This window comes from Aythya ferina, assembly GCF_964211825.1.
Source record: "Aythya ferina genome assembly, chromosome: 13".
NCBI lineage: Eukaryota > Metazoa > Chordata > Aves > Anseriformes > Anatidae > Aythya > Aythya ferina.
The window spans coordinates 10,075,475-10,092,014 of NC_140311.1; the positions used below are offsets into that span (position 1 = coordinate 10,075,475).

Below are 16,540 nucleotides of genomic sequence, written 5' to 3' on the forward strand. Positions count from 1 at the left end.
AGGATTACAAATAGCAGGGCGAGTGCAGCCAGCCTGGGAGAGCGGGGCCAGCTCCAGGCACTGTCCCTGGCACCGCCGGGGGGAGGCAGCTGGAGGGCTGGATGCTGCTCCTCTCCGCTTGGGCAGGGGATTTGGCACGGCAGGAAAATTCCTGGGCATCCCTGGCTGCCGCGGGCAGCTCCAGGTCCCGTTTTGGGCTGCCCAGCCCAGGGGGTTCCCACCCTGCGATGGGGGAAGCGAGGCGGCTGAGGACGGGAGGTAGAAACCAGCAGCAATTCGGCCTGGCTGGGGAAACATCTGCCTAAAAATAGCAGCCAGGCTCTGTGCTGTGACAGCACACACCGGTGTTCCTCCCGCTGCCCCATGTATAATGGATAAGGCGCTGCGCGCGCTGTTGCCGGCTCCTTTTGGGTGTATCGAGGCCGTGAACGTCGGAGATGTTGGACCTGCACCCGGGCTGCTCGGGGGGGATCCTCCTCCCGGGGCTGTGTTCACGGACCCAGGCAGCTAACTCGCCCCCTGGGAGATGCTGCAGGGCAGCTGGCTGCCAAAGCAGGGCCAGAACAAATCTCAGCACAACGCAGGGTGATTTATAAGCACGGTTATTTTTACCTGGCCAAACGGGGCAGCGTCCCCCGTTCCCTGCCTGCCCAGCAGCAGCGTGTCCTCGGGCAGGGAGGGAGCAAGGGGGGAGACCTGGGGCAGCAGCAGCAGCAGCACGCCGTGCTCGGGGCCTCATCCAGGGCGGTGCTGGGACACAGGGATGTGCAGAGCCTGCACAGGGAGAAGGTCTCACGGGCTTTTTAGGTGGAGAGCAGAGGGGTGGATGAACCGAAGCCAGCCGTGGGGGTTTGCCGGGCGAGCGGCTGCGCGGCCCCGGGGTGGGGGCACATGGGGGGAGAGCTTGCTAACGAGCAGCTGCCAATTACCCGGGGTTTGGAGGCACTTTGTGCAGGAATCACAGCCCCCTTCATTGCTCGCACCCTCCCTGGCAGCATGAAGCTGCTGCTTCCCCCCAGGGAGTTCACAAAACAGGAGAGCTCGAATTCCTGCGGACAGAAGAAGCAGGGGGTTTATTCCCCCCTCCAGCACTATTTTTCCCTTTGGTGCCTGCCTGCAGGCAACGCAATCCCTAGCAGGGAGGTGAGCTTCAGTGTCAGGAGATGATTTTTAGAAGCGTTTTCTTCCTGCAGATAACCCAAGGGAACCACAGCCCTCCCCGTGCCCCCTGGCATGGCACCACCACGTCCCCCTCCCTCAGTCCCGCTGACGCCGGGGCGCAGCGGCCAGGTCCCTTTGCGGTACCCTGGGGACCTGCCCGAGGATGCTGCCCTCAGCAGTGGCCGAGCAGCCTCCCGCCGTGTGGGGACCCCCCCCACCAGTGTCCCCATCCCTGGGGATGGCCAGGCCCTGCCACCTCGCCGCCTGGCACGACGCGGGGCATTGAGGCACACAGCGCGGCTTTGTCCGCCCCGCGCCCGCCGGGCAGGGACCTGTTGCCCTCTGCAGGCTTCCCCAGCCCTGCGCCGGCTCCAAAGCTGCAGCACCCAGGGGAAATGGGGTCCCCAGGGAGCTGGGGGCACCTGGAGGAGCTGGGGACACCCAGGGGAATTGGGGACACCCGGAGGAGTTGGGGACCCCCAGGGGAGCTGGCCCCACCTGGATCCCTCGGCATCATTTGGGGACCCCTCTGGCCTTGGGGCCATGCCCGCTGGAGCCCTGTGCCCCGTCCCACACAGGGGACATTGCCCCTGCCAGCACGATTCCCACCCAAACAGAGCAAACACCCAGAGCACCAAGGCTGGAAGCAGGTGCCTGGGCTGGGGGGGCCGGGAGGAGGCAGAGGGACACCCCCCCATCACCTCCCTCACCGCTGCGGGGCTCAGCCAGCAGCAAACTCAGCCCAGGTGGGCTTGGGGGTCCCCAGAGCCACCGCAGAGGGGCCACCCATCACCCCCCACACCCCCCCAAGCTGCTTTTTTTCCTATTGCAAAGCCTCCCCCCCCCCCGCCAGCCCTGCGCGCCGCTGCCGTGCCCACGCAGCACCGAGGGGCTGGCAGCCAAGGGGTGCTGCTGGGGGGGCCGGGGCGGGGAGGGACGGGGGCTTGTCCCTTTAAGGGGGGTGGCTGTCACGCAGAGAGCCCTTTTCTTTGCTGGAGAGGGGGACAGGCACCCAGAGGGCACGGTACAGGGCGAGGGACTGCCAGGAGAGGCGAGGGCTGCTCCCAGCTGCAGACAGAGCTGAGCGCACGGGGAGCGGACCGAGTCCGGCACCATGGGTGAGTATGGGGGACAGGGGGGGGCTGCACACGGGGACAGCTGCCACACGGTGCCGGTGGCACGCTCCTGGAGGAGAAAGGCACCACCAAACCCGCCCCCGGCACCAGCAGGCCACGGGCACGCAGGTCCCCGCGGGTGGCAACCTGCGGGGAGGAAGCCTCCGGGTGGCGGGGACGGCATCTTGCTTCCCCACACCGATTCCCGGCCCCGTTCTGCCTCCCGGGACACGTCCCACCACCCCTGCAGCCCCAGGTTGGGGAGCTGAGAGCTCCCGCCTGGGCTGAGCCCTGCCACAACTCGTGCCGCTTGTGTGCCTGCAGCCCTGGGGTGCTGGGGTCCCCCCATTGACACCAGAGGCAATAATTATGGCCCCATAGGTACCATGCGGCCCCACAGCGGCTGAGCCAAGGCGCAGGACCCGGGATTGTGCCACACAAGGGCCCTTTCTCTCCTTTCTCTCCTCCCTTCCCCTCCTTTCCCTTCCCCACCGCAGCAGCAGCTTCCTGCAGCCCGCGGGGCCAGGGCTTTTTTGGGGGGGAGCCCTGCCAGGCCCTGCCACATCCGTGGGGCCGCTCGCCAACCCCAGCCCCGGGCACCTGCCTGCCTCGATGTTCCCTGGCTGGCATTTAGGCTGGAAAAAAAAAGGAAAAAGGGAAAAAAATAAAAAAAAAGGAAAAGGAAAAGGTTGGTTGGTGCCAGCACAGCCCTCCCCACGGACCCAATGAAATTCAGGGAGCATCACCGTGGGAAGAGCTGGGGGTGACAGCGGGACCCCCCCCTTGGTCCCGCCGTGCCCACGCCTGCCCCGTCCAAGGCAAACAGGCGGGGGGGGGGTCCCCGCGCCCCCACAGCACTGCCTTTGTTCCCTGTTTGCTCTCGGCCCGGGGTGGCCGCGGGGGGGGCCGTGCTGGGACAATTCCCCATTGTCCTCGGTGCCACCGCGCGACCTTGCTCTGCGCGGAGGGGAGGGCATCGCTGCGGGGCCCAAGGCTCCCTTGTCCTCCAGGGAAGGGAGAGCTGCTGCGGGGTCTGGGGAGGGGGGGGAGCGTGGGTTTGGGAACGCTTCCAGCAGTGCCAAGCCAGGGGGGGGCAGGCACCCGAGCGCCTTTTTGGCATTCGAGGCACAAGCAGGGGGTGTGGGGGGTACAAACCTGCCCTGAGCCTGCCCGCTCTGCACCTCCAAACCCAGCCCCGTGTGGGGCTGCAGCCCGAGCTCTGCCCATCCCAAAAACCCCTCTCCCGCCGGCAGGTCTGCTGGAGTGCTGCGCACGATGCCTCATCGGGGCACCCTTCGCCTCGCTGGTGGCCACCGGCCTGTGCTTCTTCGGGGTAGCGCTGTTCTGCGGCTGCGGGCACGAAGCCCTGACGGGCACCGAGCAGCTGATCGAGACCTACTTCTCCAAAAACTACCAGGACTATGAGTATCTCATCGACGTGTAAGTACCCTGCCTGCCGCCTCGCGGGGCTCCTCGCGTCTCCGTCGTGCTCCGTGCCGCGAGGAGGCGGCCGGGGCTCCGCTCGCTGCTGGCACCCTCTGGGTTATGGCCGGTGCCACTGCTGGACACCCCCAGGCTGTGTTTGCCCCGGGGCAGCCTCACACCAGTGCCGTGGCTGCAGGGCAGGGCCTGGCGGCCGCTCGTTTCCTTTTCACTCCTGTTCTTATCTGACCTCGCTAGGTGCCACGGCACGTGCAGGACGGCCGCACCGGGTAGGTATGGAGGGCACGGGGGGGCTGGTGCTGCTCTGCAGCCCCCCGTGGCACGGCTCTGCCCCAGCTCACCCCTCTCAGTCCCCTTGGGGACAGCAGCTTCGCCCCTGGGGTGTCACGGGGTGCGTGGGCACAGCGCTCGGGGAGGGTAAGTGGCGGTGTGCAGGCTGCCCCGCCTGGGTCGGGCACCCCAGCACTGCCTGAGCACCCCTGCCCGCTCCTCTCCCCGGCAGCATCCACGCTTTTCAGTATGTCATCTACGGCACGGCCTCCTTCTTCTTCCTCTACGGAGCCCTGCTGCTGGCCGAAGGCTTCTACACCACCGGTGCCGTGCGGCAAATCTTCGGGGACTACAAGACCACCATCTGCGGCAAGGGCCTCAGCGCAACGGTAACCGGGGGCCCGAAAGGGAGGGGAGCGCGAGGCCCCCAGCGAGCTCACTCTTTGCAGCGGGTGTGTCAGTGTTTGGGAAAGTGGCTAGGACATCCTGACAAGGTGATCTTAACCGGGGTTCGGCACCCCTTCGCGCGCCCACAGCGGCTTCGCCGCGCTCGGCACGGCCGAAGGGCAGGAGACGGCGGCCGCCTGGGTTTCGGGGCATCCCGAAGGGAAGCACAGCCCGACTGCCCTCCCTCAGGCTGGGAGCGTCCCCCGGGGACCGAAGCAGCTGACACGGCTGCAGATTTTGCCGGCAAACAAACCTCTTGGTGTTTACACACCGGCTGAGAGAGCCGTGAGCATCCCCGCAAGGGTTGAGGCGTGCTGGCAGCCCCAGGCTCTCCAGCCCCGCTGTGTGCGGTGTCCCCAGGGCCGTCCTGTCCGCAGGGAGCTGTGACAAAGTTGCTGGCAAGCGGGGCAGCCCGTGGCCTCGGGGAGCGGAGGGGGACGGCTGCGGTTCCCTTCGGGACAATCGGGGTGGCGCGGCGGAGGGAGGGCAGGAGAGCCGCGTTGCCCAGCCCAGGGGTGTGCAGCTGCGCTCCCGCAGAGGCCGAGCCCCGCTGGCACGTGGCTGTGGGATTCCCTCGGCACGGGAAGCGGCGGCTGTCCCGCTGCCACCGGTCACCCCCACGTGCGTGTGACCGTCCCCGAGAGCCAGCCGGGCTCGGGCCGGTGCTCCGCGGGGTGCAGGGGGATGCGCCGGGCTCGGCGGGCGGTGCAGAGCCAGGCACTGGCAGCATCCCGCTCCCTCGCCCCTCCTGCCTGGGGACCCTCGCGCTCCCCTGTCCCCATCCCCGGCCGCACGGTGACGGCGGCCGTGCCCCCGGCTTGTCCTGCCCCTTGCAGTTTGTGGGCATCACCTACGTCCTGACCATCGTCTGGCTGCTGGTCTTCGCCTGCTCCGCGGTGCCGGTCTACATCTACTTCAACACCTGGACCACCTGCCAGTCCATCGCCAACCCCAGCAAGACCTCGGCCAGCATCGGCACCCTGTGTGCGGACGCCAGGATGTACGGTCAGTGCTGCCTTTGCTGCCCCGGGGGCTGCGCTGCTCCCCCCGCACCCTTCCTGCTGGCACCGCGAGGGAACGGGGCTGCCAGGAGGGACGCAGAGCGCAGAGGGGACGGAGGGGGCCTGTGGGGTCCGTGCCCCGGCTCACCCCGCTCCCCGCGGCTCCCCAGGCGTCCTGCCCTGGAACGCTTTCCCCGGGAAGGTGTGCGGCTCCAACCTGCTCTCCATCTGCAAGACCAGCGAGGTGAGCACCTTCCCAGCGCCCTCCCAAGCCCCCCGTGGGGCTGAGCAGACCCGCAGGCGGCACGGGGATGGTGGCAGCCTCTGCGCTCCCCTCCCCGGCTGGCAAACGGCAGCCCGGGAGCTCACCGCTGTCTTCCCTTGCAGTTCCAAATGACTTTCCACCTCTTCATCGCGGCCTTTGTGGGGGCTGCAGCCACGCTGGTCTCACTGGTGAGTCGGTGTTCCCCCTGCCCGGCCGTTCTCCTCCGCCCGGCGAGGATTTGGGGGCAGAGGACGTCAGAGGTGGTGGGCAAGGACGCGACAGAGCCCGTGCTCGTGTCGTTTTCGTCTGGCACATAAGTGCAGACGGCGAGCTCAGGTGATAAGGAGGTGGCAGGAGGGGGCCCGGAGGGGCTTTAGGAGGCGAGGAGAGGGGAAGAGGTCCTGCTGCCGTGCACCAAGCCCTGTGCCTTCCCCGGATTGTCCCCTCTCTGCACACCACAAATGGCACTGCAGTGTCCCAGCAGTGCGGCAGGGCCCCGGGGCACGCTGGCCGGGCACTGTGCCGAGGGGGTGCTGGTGCTGGGCGCAGGGGTGCTCAGCGGGCTCCCCCCGGCTCCCAGGCTGGCGCGAGCCTCTCCTCCTTCCCCTCGCTCACTCTCCTCCCGCCCGCAGCTCACCTTCATGATCGCCGCCACCTACAACTTCGCCGTCCTCAAGCTGATGGGCCGAGGCACCAAGTTCTAGGCCGCGAGGTGGAGCCCAGCCAGCCAAACGCCCCCTCTTTTCTCTAACCCCGAGGCTTTAACACTGCAGCCGCCCGACACCAGGTCTCCTGCGTTAACTCTGCCTTCGCCGCTGACTCCCCTCCTCTTCCTCCCTCGCATCCATCGTGCTGAGCGTGACCAAGAAGGAGAGCTTCCCACCAATGGACCCCCCTTCGTGCACTTTTCTCTCTGCGCTCATCATCGGTAACCGGTTCGCTCTGGGGCCAAGCCCTTCGAAACCAGCAAGAGAAGAGGAGGGACTCACTCCAGTGTCCCTGGGATGAGCCAAAGCCTTCGTGCTCCCGGGAGGCAGAAATCCCCGTAGATTGCTCTAAGAGTAGCAAGAAAGAGGCTAGAGAGAAAAGGAAGTTGGCCAAGTCTCGGTACCATTGCTAGAGACTCTCCTGGAGCTGACTGCCGGCACCTCTCATGGATGGAGGATGAGAACAATTTTTTTTTCCCCTAGTAAAGAAAGATGAATTTACCCCAAAGTGCCTGCTGCAGCCAAGGCAAAGGGCGTTTAGGGCAAGGATCTTCCCGTTGCGGAGAAGAGAGCGCTGACCCCGATGCTGATCAAAGCCCGTGCCCCTAACCCAGCTGCCCCTATTAAGCCTGAAGGAGTTTGGTGCCTGTGGACGAAGGGGACTCTGAGCTTTACGCTCCAGCACCTCCAGGGCCCCCAGCACGGGGCAGGGCAGCAGGAGGCGGCAGGTACGTGTGAGGGGGGCTGCCCCGAGAGCGTAAGGCCAGAGCAGTCCCTTTTGTAGGACAGGACACCCCTCCGGGCCGCTCGTCCCCCTGCGCCTCGCCGCCTCCCAGCTGCGCACGCCAGACGCGGTGGTCCCTTCACAATGGTGCTCTTCTCTCGGGGTGACGTCTGCTTCCCTACCGTTTGCTACGGCAAAGATCTCGATTTGTTTCTCACCTGTGCCAAACGTAACGCCCCCCCTCCTCCTGCCCCCACTCTGCCCCTCGCTTTTTGTCCTTTTTTTTTTTTTTTTTTTTCCTGCGAGTCAGGACGGCCGTCTCGTGGCTAGCCACGCCGGGAAGGACTGGCAGCACCTCGGCTCCAGTCGAAACCCATGAAGAAGGGCAGGAGGGCGGCAGCTCGGTGGGCAGGGGGCTGAACCACGGCCGCTCCCCGCACCCCAGACCCTGCTGGCTTCCCCAGGGCAGGGCGAGGAGCCGGGGGAGACCTTTCCTGCAGCAGCCCAAGGGAAGCCCTCGGCCGGGTGGTGTGGGTCCATCCCTCCCTGCCAAAATGCAGCTCCCAGCCCTCCCCGCCAGCCGGCGTTTTGTTTCGTCCTTCCCCCGCCTCGCCTTAACGCTACGCTTCGTGTTTATTTATGGGAGAAACTACTTTCAGTAGCAGACCGCAGCTCCACCTCGCGTGGGTTTATTTTGTATTTTTTGGTGTCTGTATTATCGATGTTTTTTCTAAGTGCCGGTTTCAGCAGGGGCAAGGATAAAGGGGCCGATCTGCTGAGCAGAGCGTTCGAAGGATCCTTGCTGCTGGCTGCTGAACGAGGTTGGCCAGGCTACCGACGCACACGGGCTGGGGAGGGGGAGATGCCAGCTGGGGCCGCGGGGTGGGGAGAAACCAGGCAAGATCTGGGAATTCACTTCAACGCCATCTCTCCTGGGGGTTTGCTGGTTTGTTTATTCTTTTTTTTTTCTTTCGTGTTGATTTAACAACAAATAACCAGACCCTCCTTCCCACCCTCGTCCCCAGACCCCAAGCACACACACGCACGCACACACACACACAAGCACACACAAAGAGCGTTAATCAACTGAAAGTGTTTCCTTCATTTCTGATCTAGAATTTCAACTTGCTAACAAGCAATAAAAAGGAGCAAGTTTTTAAAGACTTATCTTACAAGATGTATTTTATAAAAATTAAAGAAAATAAATTAAAATTAAGAACATTCTGAACAAGGTACCTGTCTGCGTCTGTTTGTTGCTCTGGTCTCGGTCTCCCCCGTCCCCCAGGGAGGGAAGGGGAGCACTTGTCCACTCCGCGTGTGGGCCCACAGCCCCTTTCTCCTTCCCATTTCATCCAGGGGGGCCACGTCCCCAACCCTGAGTCCAGTCCCCTTGTTCCCTTATCACCGCTGTCTCTCCTCCAGACCCCCAGAGGTCTTTCAAGAAGCCCTGAAAGCTGGGGTCTCTCAGGAAGCCCTTGCTTTTGGGGCAGGGTGAGGAGCTGCTGCCCTTCAATGCCCTGCTTACACGGTGCCAGCCTCTGCCATGTCCCCTAAGGTGGCATCTGTAGCACAGACACCACAAAACGAATCAGCACGGCTCAAGCACACAGCTTGCAGCACACCATGCACCTGGTACAAGCACATCAGAGCCCCTCAGGACGAGCAGCTCTCGCTTGCAGAGAGCCCTGGCTGAAAGAAGGTGGCCTCAGCCGGGCGCAAGGGCAGACCTGACAATTTCAGGGTGCTATAAACCCAAGTCCTGTGCTCTGCGGGCAGCCAGAGGGACATTTGCTGCCAGGCTGTGAGCAGTTTGTGTGCAGGTGTCAAAAATAACAGACCCAAACGCTGCTCTGCTTAGAAATCACCCCCAAAACGCCCTGTTTCGGGTCATTCCCTCCAGGAGCAGCGCTCTGAGCCCTTTGGGGAGCGAGGCCGTGGGGTGATGCTCCCAGCCTGGGTCCCACCCCGGCTCGCAGAAACCCGCGGGGCCATGGCTGGCATCAACGGGGCCCTTTGTTCCCGTGCTCCCAGCTGCCAGCACCCTCCTCGCCCCACGCTGAAAGGGCCCTGTGTGAGCGGGATGGGAACAACACCACGGCTCTTTGCGGGGAGCGGGGCTGTGTGGGGTGGGAGGCTTGGGGACGGTGCGAGGCGGTGTGTGCATGGCCAGGAGATGGGCACGAGGGCTGAGGGATGCGTGTGGGCTCCTGTGTGGGCTCCTCAGGGCTCCTGTGGCTCTGTCTGGTGATGAACTGGCCCAGAGGGAGCCTTGACAGGGAGCTGCCGGCTCTGTCCCCACGGCCGGTGGTTGAAGCACGGCTGCAACACAGCAAGGAGCCGGCCCCGAGGTCCCTGTGGAGCTGCCAGCTCAGGGGGCTGAGCAGGGGGCAGGAGGAGGAGGCAGGGCCGGCCCCAGCCCCAGCCCCATCCCATCCCCATCCCCTGCCCGCCGCTCCCGGCCCTCCGGCTCCCCCCCGTGGCCGCTGCCGGGGCTCTGCGGGGCTGTATGGGGTCGGGGACAGGAGCCGGCCCTGGAGGTGAAACCTTTTATTTCCCCATCTCTTCGTCCCAGGAGCCGCGTTCCCTGGGGTTTGCAGGCAGCCGCTGTCAGCGGGGCCGTCGCCTCCCCCCCCAGCCGAGCTGCCCCACGTTTTTGTAAATACATCACACGTCAAGTGAGTTGGTGGCTCCGATGCCTCTAGGCAGATCCTCGCTGGCGTTAAGATGCCGCCTCACCAAACCCCGTGACTCCTCCGAGGCTGGCACCCTCTGCCACCAGCTCACCTTGGCTTTTTTCTCAGCTGTGTTTTGAAACAGCAGAGGAGGCTGGAGGCCCTCAGATACTGCAGCATACCTTTAAAAGCAGAATTTCCAAGGACTTGAAACCGTATCAATGCCTCTGGAAGCACAGATAAGCAAGCAGAGATGAGAGAAAAAACAAGCTAGAGGTTCTGCCAACAGAAACAGTAGGCAAGGACTGTGCAAACACAAAGAAAGCCTCCCAAAATAAGTGACCGTCCTGGCAGGACGGCGGAAGAGAACAGTCCCCATATGCTGATTGCTGTCCCGGCATCCCATGGAAATCACGTCTGGTTACAGCCCCCTGGAGCAGGAGGGACCAGGTCCAAGATTGCAGGAAGAAATCAAAGGAAAGCACGGCTTGCTGCTGAGAGCCCCGGCCGAAAATTAACATATAGTGACAGAAGGAAGCAGTGTGGAATATTTGTTATGAAAGTGTCTTCTGATGTGCTCTTGGAAAGACAAAACTGGTCAGTGGATTCAGCTTGTAAATAAGCTATACTTACTCAATGACTGTTCAGGAATAACCAGCCCCTTTGTTTCAAATTTGGTGACATCTCTCAGCCAGTTGCCACAAGCGACCCAGCTTCACCTCCCATTCAGGAGAACAGTCACTGGCTTGAACTCTGATAAATCAAAAAGTCAACACTTTCTGAATTCACTTGGGTACATCCATGTTTTATTTGCTTAAATGAAGGTAGAATCTCAGTTTTACAGTTCCAGTTCCGTAGCAATAGCAACAACTGCAGCAGCATGAGTGGACACAGGGAGAGGACAGCTGTTGGCACTGAACTTTGCAACAGAGAGTTCAAGATCCCGGCTCCTTCGGAAGTTGTGCGTATCATTTAGAATAAATTAAACAATTTAAATATATTATACTATACTTTTAGATGGATTTTTTAAAACACATAAGCCTAATAAAATATTTTTTGTTTTAAAAAAGCAATCCAACATCTGTTAGAAACAAAAGATGCTGCGCAGCACCCTCCAGGGAGCACACACTGTTTGCACAGCCTGTGAACCATGAGGCTCTCGAGCTTCTGCCAGGAGCATCAACACGCACCCGAGGTACAGCAAACAGCACGCTGTGTGCATATTCCTCCTGCACCACAGGCTGCTCAGTCCCTGCCCTCGCCCTCCAGAGGTACAGTCCTCACACAGATCACAAGATCCGTGCTGGGACTGGGGCAGTTTCACCTGCAGGGAGCTTCCTCTGCAGCCCCCACGCCAGGCTGGGCAGCAAACAGGAGCCTGAGCCCAGATGGCCTCTGTGGGAACGAGCGCCAGTGGAACGTGTCTGTTGGGAGCAGAACCACGGGTCACAGTTTGGGATCTTGAAGGAAATATTAAGCTGTGTTGAACTGAAGAAAAATCTAGAGGTCAGACATTGTTAAATAAATAGTAACATTAATTTTAAAATCCTGTAAAAATATGTTGCACCTACAGAGGCAGAGCCTTCTCTTATACTTCAAGGGGCCTGATTTTCCAGAGGCTGCAAGCACTCCCTATCCGTTCCTGTGAATGGGAGCGTTGAGCCCTGTACAGAAATCAGACCCCTCCAAAGCACTTTGTATTAAAGCTTCAGCCCCTTCCACGTGTGGCTGCCCTGTGAGAAGGGCAGCATCACCCTGAGTTCCCAGAGGAGACACCCTGCAAGTTCAGAGACTGCTGGGGGACAGGGGTTAGCTGCCACCAGCCAGTGTGAGACAGAGACTATCCTGCTCTGAAGCAGAGGATACGAGGCTGCTCTACGTGAGCTACGCGCTTTGCTATCCAGTAGCTCGTCACAGTGGGACTGCATTCAGCAGCTAGCGGATACACACTCAGGAAAGCTCTTCCCGTGACAGGCTCCTACGTGCTTACAGGCAAAGTCACAGCTTTGAACAAACACTCGCACGGGAAGTTGCAGGACATTGAGGTTACAATGGCAAAGACGGCAGCCAGCGAGCGCTGACCTCTCTGCTACACACAAATAGCTGGGGACGAACACCTAGCAGGGGGCAGGAGCTGGGGTTAGCAAAGCCTGGCATCCGTTCCTAGAAGGCTTCCTGCCCCCCCCCGTGTTTTTCAGCCACCTTGAGCAGAAGTGGAATCAGTCCAGATCTCTCCGCAGTGGGCTGAACACAGCTGCCATTAACAAGGGCCAATTAACTGAGCAGACATTTGCTACCAGTAGTACATCAGTGGAGTTACAGACAAAATGCATTTGATTCTCCTGTAGGGACAAGGGCCAGGGCAATGGCGTGAGTTAACCGTGCTGAGCAGCACCGTCCCTGACAGACCAGGTGAGAACGTTGCAGCATCTAAATAGGAACGTCTATGTTAAAGCAACCGCAGGTGCTGACCCACCAGCTAACAAAGCACGGCAGTCACGGCCCCACGCACAGGAGGAGGGGATTTAGCAGCTGCCCACGCATGAGCCAGCCACCTGCACTCTGAGGAGACATCCCACCCACCTTCCATCCCGTCTGCCAGAGCACATCATCTGAACACAGCGATTATCTCTGGCAGAAACCAGCTGAGGATTCGTGCTCCAGGTCTCCTGAACTCCTGAGTAACTCTAAACCCTTTGACATGACCTGGTGAGTGCCCACATTGGTATTTTTCATCCAGGGCTATTCAAGATATGAGAAGCAAGATCTGGTTGGGCCTCCAGAAGAGACAAGGGGACATATACTGAACAAGCAGCAACCAGTCTCTCCACAAAATAACATCCATACAAGACAACGTTAAAGGTGGGGAAAAACAGACCAGAAACAGGCAGCTACAAGAAGGGATGCTGCAACATTCGGTTCCTTCTGTCCTTTGTATGTTGTGTCGTAACAGAGTTCTAACAATTCCTATTACAATTCAGTCTCAGGACAGAATGCATTGATCCCAAGGAACAGATACACACATCTCACCACGCTAGTACCCGGCATTCTCACAGTTGTGTGGGCTACAGCCTCCCCAACAGGTTTCACTCGGCATGCTGAGCAGACTTTCCTTTGGCAGTAAGGTCATGAGTTCAGTGGGTCTAGTATTTTTGGAGTTCAGGACTAAAATACCTCAAAGAGTGTCTGGAGCGCCCTCAGCTTTGTTCCGCAGGCAGTTCTCAGTACAGATCAAAATTCACTGTCTTTAGTTTAACCCAGTCCCTTAAGCCTGCTAAAACAGGCAGAGATGGAAGCAGGACTAAATTCGCATGCTCTCTGACAGCTCCCTCCTGTAGATACATCCTTCGTGCCCAGAAACTCCAGCCAGAATTCAGACAGTAAGGCTGCAAACTCCCCAGTGAGCAAACCGCCTATTGTCCTTGCGGCCGCCGTCCTCAGAGCGCCCCAGAGCTGCCCGCACTTATTCCGACCCAGCCGCCGGTCCAAGCGACGTTCCCGAAGCAGCAGCAGCCTCTCCTAACAGCAGGAGGACCCCGACTTGGAGCTGGAGTGCAGGTCGATGGTGTGGCCCAGCATGCAGTGCTCTAGCTGCTCCTCCACCGCCAGCACCTGCCGCACGGCCTCCTCGAAGGCCACGGCCACGTTGGTGTCATCCTTGGCGCTGGTCTCCAGGTAGGGGTAGTTGCCGTTCTCCAGGCACCAGGCCTGCGCCTCCTCCGTGCTCACCTGCCTTTCCAGCTTGTCGATCTTGTTGCCCAGAACCACGAAGGGGAAGTGTTCGGGGTCCTTCACGTCAGCGTAATAGACGAACTCCTTCTGCCAGTTACTGAGGTTCTCAAAGCTCTGCCGGTCGTCCACGCTGAAGGTCAGCAGGCAGCAGTCGGCTCCCCTGTAAAAGGGGGTTCGCAGGCTCTTGAATCTCTCCTGCCCCGCAGTGTCCCAAATCTGGAGGGTCACAAAACGCCCGTCCACCTCCAGGTCCCGGTTTAAGAACTCCACACCGATCGTGTGGAAAGCCTGCGAGTCAAACTTGTTGGTGACGTACCGGTTCATGAGGGAGCTCTTCCCGACTCCACCATCCCCAAGCAGAATGACCTTTAAGAGCAAGGACTTCCCACTCATTGCAGCAGGACGGGAGGGCCACAGGACCAAGGCAATCTACAGGGTCCAGAAACAGTGCAGAACACCTCTCTGAATCACAAATTCCGCAGCAAGTCACCCAGCTGAGGGCCTAGAGCTCCAGTCTCTTGTAGCATAAGACTGACTTGGACTCCACATGAACTTAGCAGAGATTAAAAGAAGGAAATCCGCGCCCCTGGGATCTCTCCCAGTTGTTCCGGTCCCCGTCAGAAATTAAGCAGCAGAGCTGAGACTGGTGCACGCTGGAATAAAGAATGCAACGTTTGTGCTCCTCACCATTACGCTGGGACTTCCAAGAGATTTAGGAAATAACCGCAAGTCCACCCTAGATTTCAAGTAGAATAGTGTAACAGCAGCCTTCTGCTATTGTCCGAGCTCTGCATTATTTCAGGGAAAGTACAGAGTGAGACTCCAACTTGTAGATTTTGATGCAGGTGCACAGGAAAGAATAGAACATGGAACTGCCATCCCCGTTTCTGAACAAGTTTTGGAAATAGGAGATAATCTCTTACTAGAGCAGCTGGTATAGATGGCAATTAGGCAAGTTTTCCGGCACACAACTCTTCCATCAGGTCTGAAATGGAAGCAGCAGGTCTCCACACTAAGAGCAAGGTGAGAATAGCTGTTGAGTGTCAGTTACATATTAATTCCACTACATTTGAAGAAAACTTTGTGTACCTGAAAGCTTATCTAGTTTCCCCAAACACACCAATTACCCGTTAAACATCTCCTCTTGTCTGTGTCCTCAGGCTAGCACAGAAACAGCAAAATACCCCCAGGGATCACGACCACCACCAGGCCTTCCTTTCCTACTGTACAATCACTAGCTAAGTCATTTCTCCCATCTGACTGGAAGGATGTAAGCGATGTTCAGGCCTAACATCAATATAAGTCATCCAGCAAACCAGTTCTTAATCACCCCAAGAACGCTGACTCACCTCAGAAGTGGAACTGTGCGTGTTTGCTGTGCGTGTTGTCTACAGCTCGGAAGAGGTTTCCTGGGTAAAGAGACCCTGCTTCTCTGCTGCTCCTTCTTGGCAATGCTTTTCGCAGTCCGGTTTGCTAGGGCACAGGTGCAGGTTCACATTGCAACAAGCCCAACACCACGGCCTCCTTAGTCAGCAGCCGCAGGAAAGAGGCCAAGAGCCAGCCAGTCCTCCCTCTCCCAGGGGCATTCTATGAGTGAAGGTAAATGCCTGACACAGAAGAAGAGATTTGTTTTGCTGCTGTCTGTACTGTACCTGCTCTAGAAGTACAGCACTTCTCTCTCCGGGACTCTCCAGGGAATGCCTTCCTCCAGCATAACAGTCACTAAAAGGAAACAAACACCCGTCAGTGAGGTTGCCATAGCTGGGCTCAGCGCACTGCCTTTCAATCTGTGAGGCTGAGCCAGGCTGGGCAAACAACAGATGAGTTTTAGGACGCTGAAAGTACAGAGCTGGTAAGTGGAGTAAAATAGCCAGGAGCAAGGGGTGAGGACACAGTTCCCTTTACCAGGGGTAAAATGGATCGCTGATCATTCCTGACCAGGGCTGGAATGTTGTGGATGCTAAACCCCAAATAAGAGAAAAGGAAGGAGCTCTGATATGAGTGCACAGCCCCTGTCTCACCTCGATCTGCAGGACGCTGACGGCTTTGCCCTGCCTGCCCACACGCTCTGGAACCCGATGGAAGACCGGCCGTGTGCCTGCACCTGCCAACACGGGGAGCGAGCCCGGTGGGGAAGGCGGCACTCGGGCCGGCCCTGGGGGCTCTCAGCCCCTTCAGGGCCCTGCGGGCGGGGTTCCCCTTTCGGAGCTCTCAGCCACGAGCCCCGATCTCGAACAGGCTCCTCGCTCTCACTTCCCCAGCCCTCAGCAGGGCCAAGCGGGCGGGCCGGGCCCGGGCCCGGGCCCAGGCCGGGGCCTGCTGAGGCGCCACAGCGGGCCCTGAGGCGGCACCGGGACAGCCGGGCCCTGCCCCCCCCCACCTCCCCCGGGCCCGTGATGCACGGGAACGACCGCCGGGCCCCGGGGAACGGCTCCAGGCAGCGGACGGGGCCCCGCGGCCTCCTGCCCTGCCCCTCGGAGCGGTGCGGGCCGCTCCCGGGGCCGCCCCGTCCCCTTTTATCCCGCCCCCCCCCCCCCCTTACCGGCCGGGCCCCCTCCCGGTGCCGCCGCCGCCGCCGCCGCCGCCGGGGCAGGTGCCGGCCCCACCCCGCGCATGCGCAGCGCAGGCGCCCTGCCGGCGGGCGGGGCCGCTCCCTCAGGGGGGTGGAGGGGCCGTGTGAGGAGGGGGCTCGGCGCTGCCCCTCAGCGGGCACCCGCAGGAAACCCCCGGGAGGACCCCACACGGCTCGGGGCTGAAGTGCCCGGGTTATTTCGGACACCCCCGGGGGCTGGCAGCGAGACGGGGGGTGCCGCGCAGGGTGCAGGTGGCTGGGCACATGGCCCCTGCTCGGGTGGGCCTGCCGAGCCCCCCAGCCCAGCCCATGTCTGACCGGCAATGTCGGGGTGCCCCCGGCTCGGTGTTACCCCCTGCTGAGCCCTTGCTCCCGGGATGAGCAAGCTCCTGTTTGCAAAGCTGCCCTCCCGGGCGTTATTTCACGAGCAG

The 16,540-nt window shown here is 60.7% G+C and overlaps 2 protein-coding genes across 10 annotated transcripts; one reads left to right on the forward strand and one right to left on the reverse strand.

The window, feature by feature from the left end:
• The first annotated feature begins 2,143 nt into the window (after positions 1 to 2,143).
• Positions 2,144 to 6,910, forward strand: PLP1 (proteolipid protein 1). 2 transcript variants are annotated; one of them, XM_084534584.1, is made up of 7 exons: positions 2,144 to 2,279; positions 3,530 to 3,716; positions 4,222 to 4,483; positions 5,273 to 5,441; positions 5,608 to 5,681; positions 5,825 to 5,890; positions 6,335 to 6,910. In XM_084534584.1, the coding sequence occupies exons 1-7, from the start codon at positions 2,276 to 2,278 to the stop codon at positions 6,404 to 6,406; spliced, it is 834 nt and encodes a 277-aa protein (XP_084390710.1). In that variant the 5' UTR covers positions 2,144 to 2,275; the 3' UTR covers positions 6,407 to 6,910. The 2 variants fall into 2 exon arrangements, with proteins under 2 accessions (XP_084390710.1, XP_084390711.1); XM_084534585.1 differs by having other exon boundaries at positions 4,222 to 4,378.
• A 3,679-nt stretch (positions 6,911 to 10,589) lies between these two features.
• RAB9B (RAB9B, member RAS oncogene family) lies at positions 10,590 to 16,138 on the reverse strand. 8 transcript variants are annotated; one of them, XM_084534590.1, is made up of 4 exons: positions 15,559 to 15,879; positions 15,190 to 15,259; positions 14,887 to 15,010; positions 10,590 to 14,549 (listed from the first exon to the last, which is right to left on the reverse strand). In XM_084534590.1, exon 4 carries the CDS (start codon positions 13,928 to 13,930, stop codon positions 13,325 to 13,327), a length of 606 nt encoding a protein of 201 aa, XP_084390716.1. In that variant the 5' UTR covers positions 13,931 to 14,549; positions 14,887 to 15,010; positions 15,190 to 15,259; positions 15,559 to 15,879; the 3' UTR covers positions 10,590 to 13,324. The 8 variants fall into 8 exon arrangements, with proteins under 8 accessions (XP_084390716.1, XP_084390717.1, XP_084390713.1 ...); XM_084534591.1 differs by having other exon boundaries at positions 10,590 to 14,190; positions 14,461 to 14,549; positions 14,887 to 15,259; XM_084534587.1 differs by lacking the exon at positions 15,559 to 15,879 and adding an exon at positions 16,080 to 16,138 and having other exon boundaries at positions 14,887 to 15,259.
• Between the last annotated feature and the right edge of the window lie 402 nt (positions 16,139 to 16,540).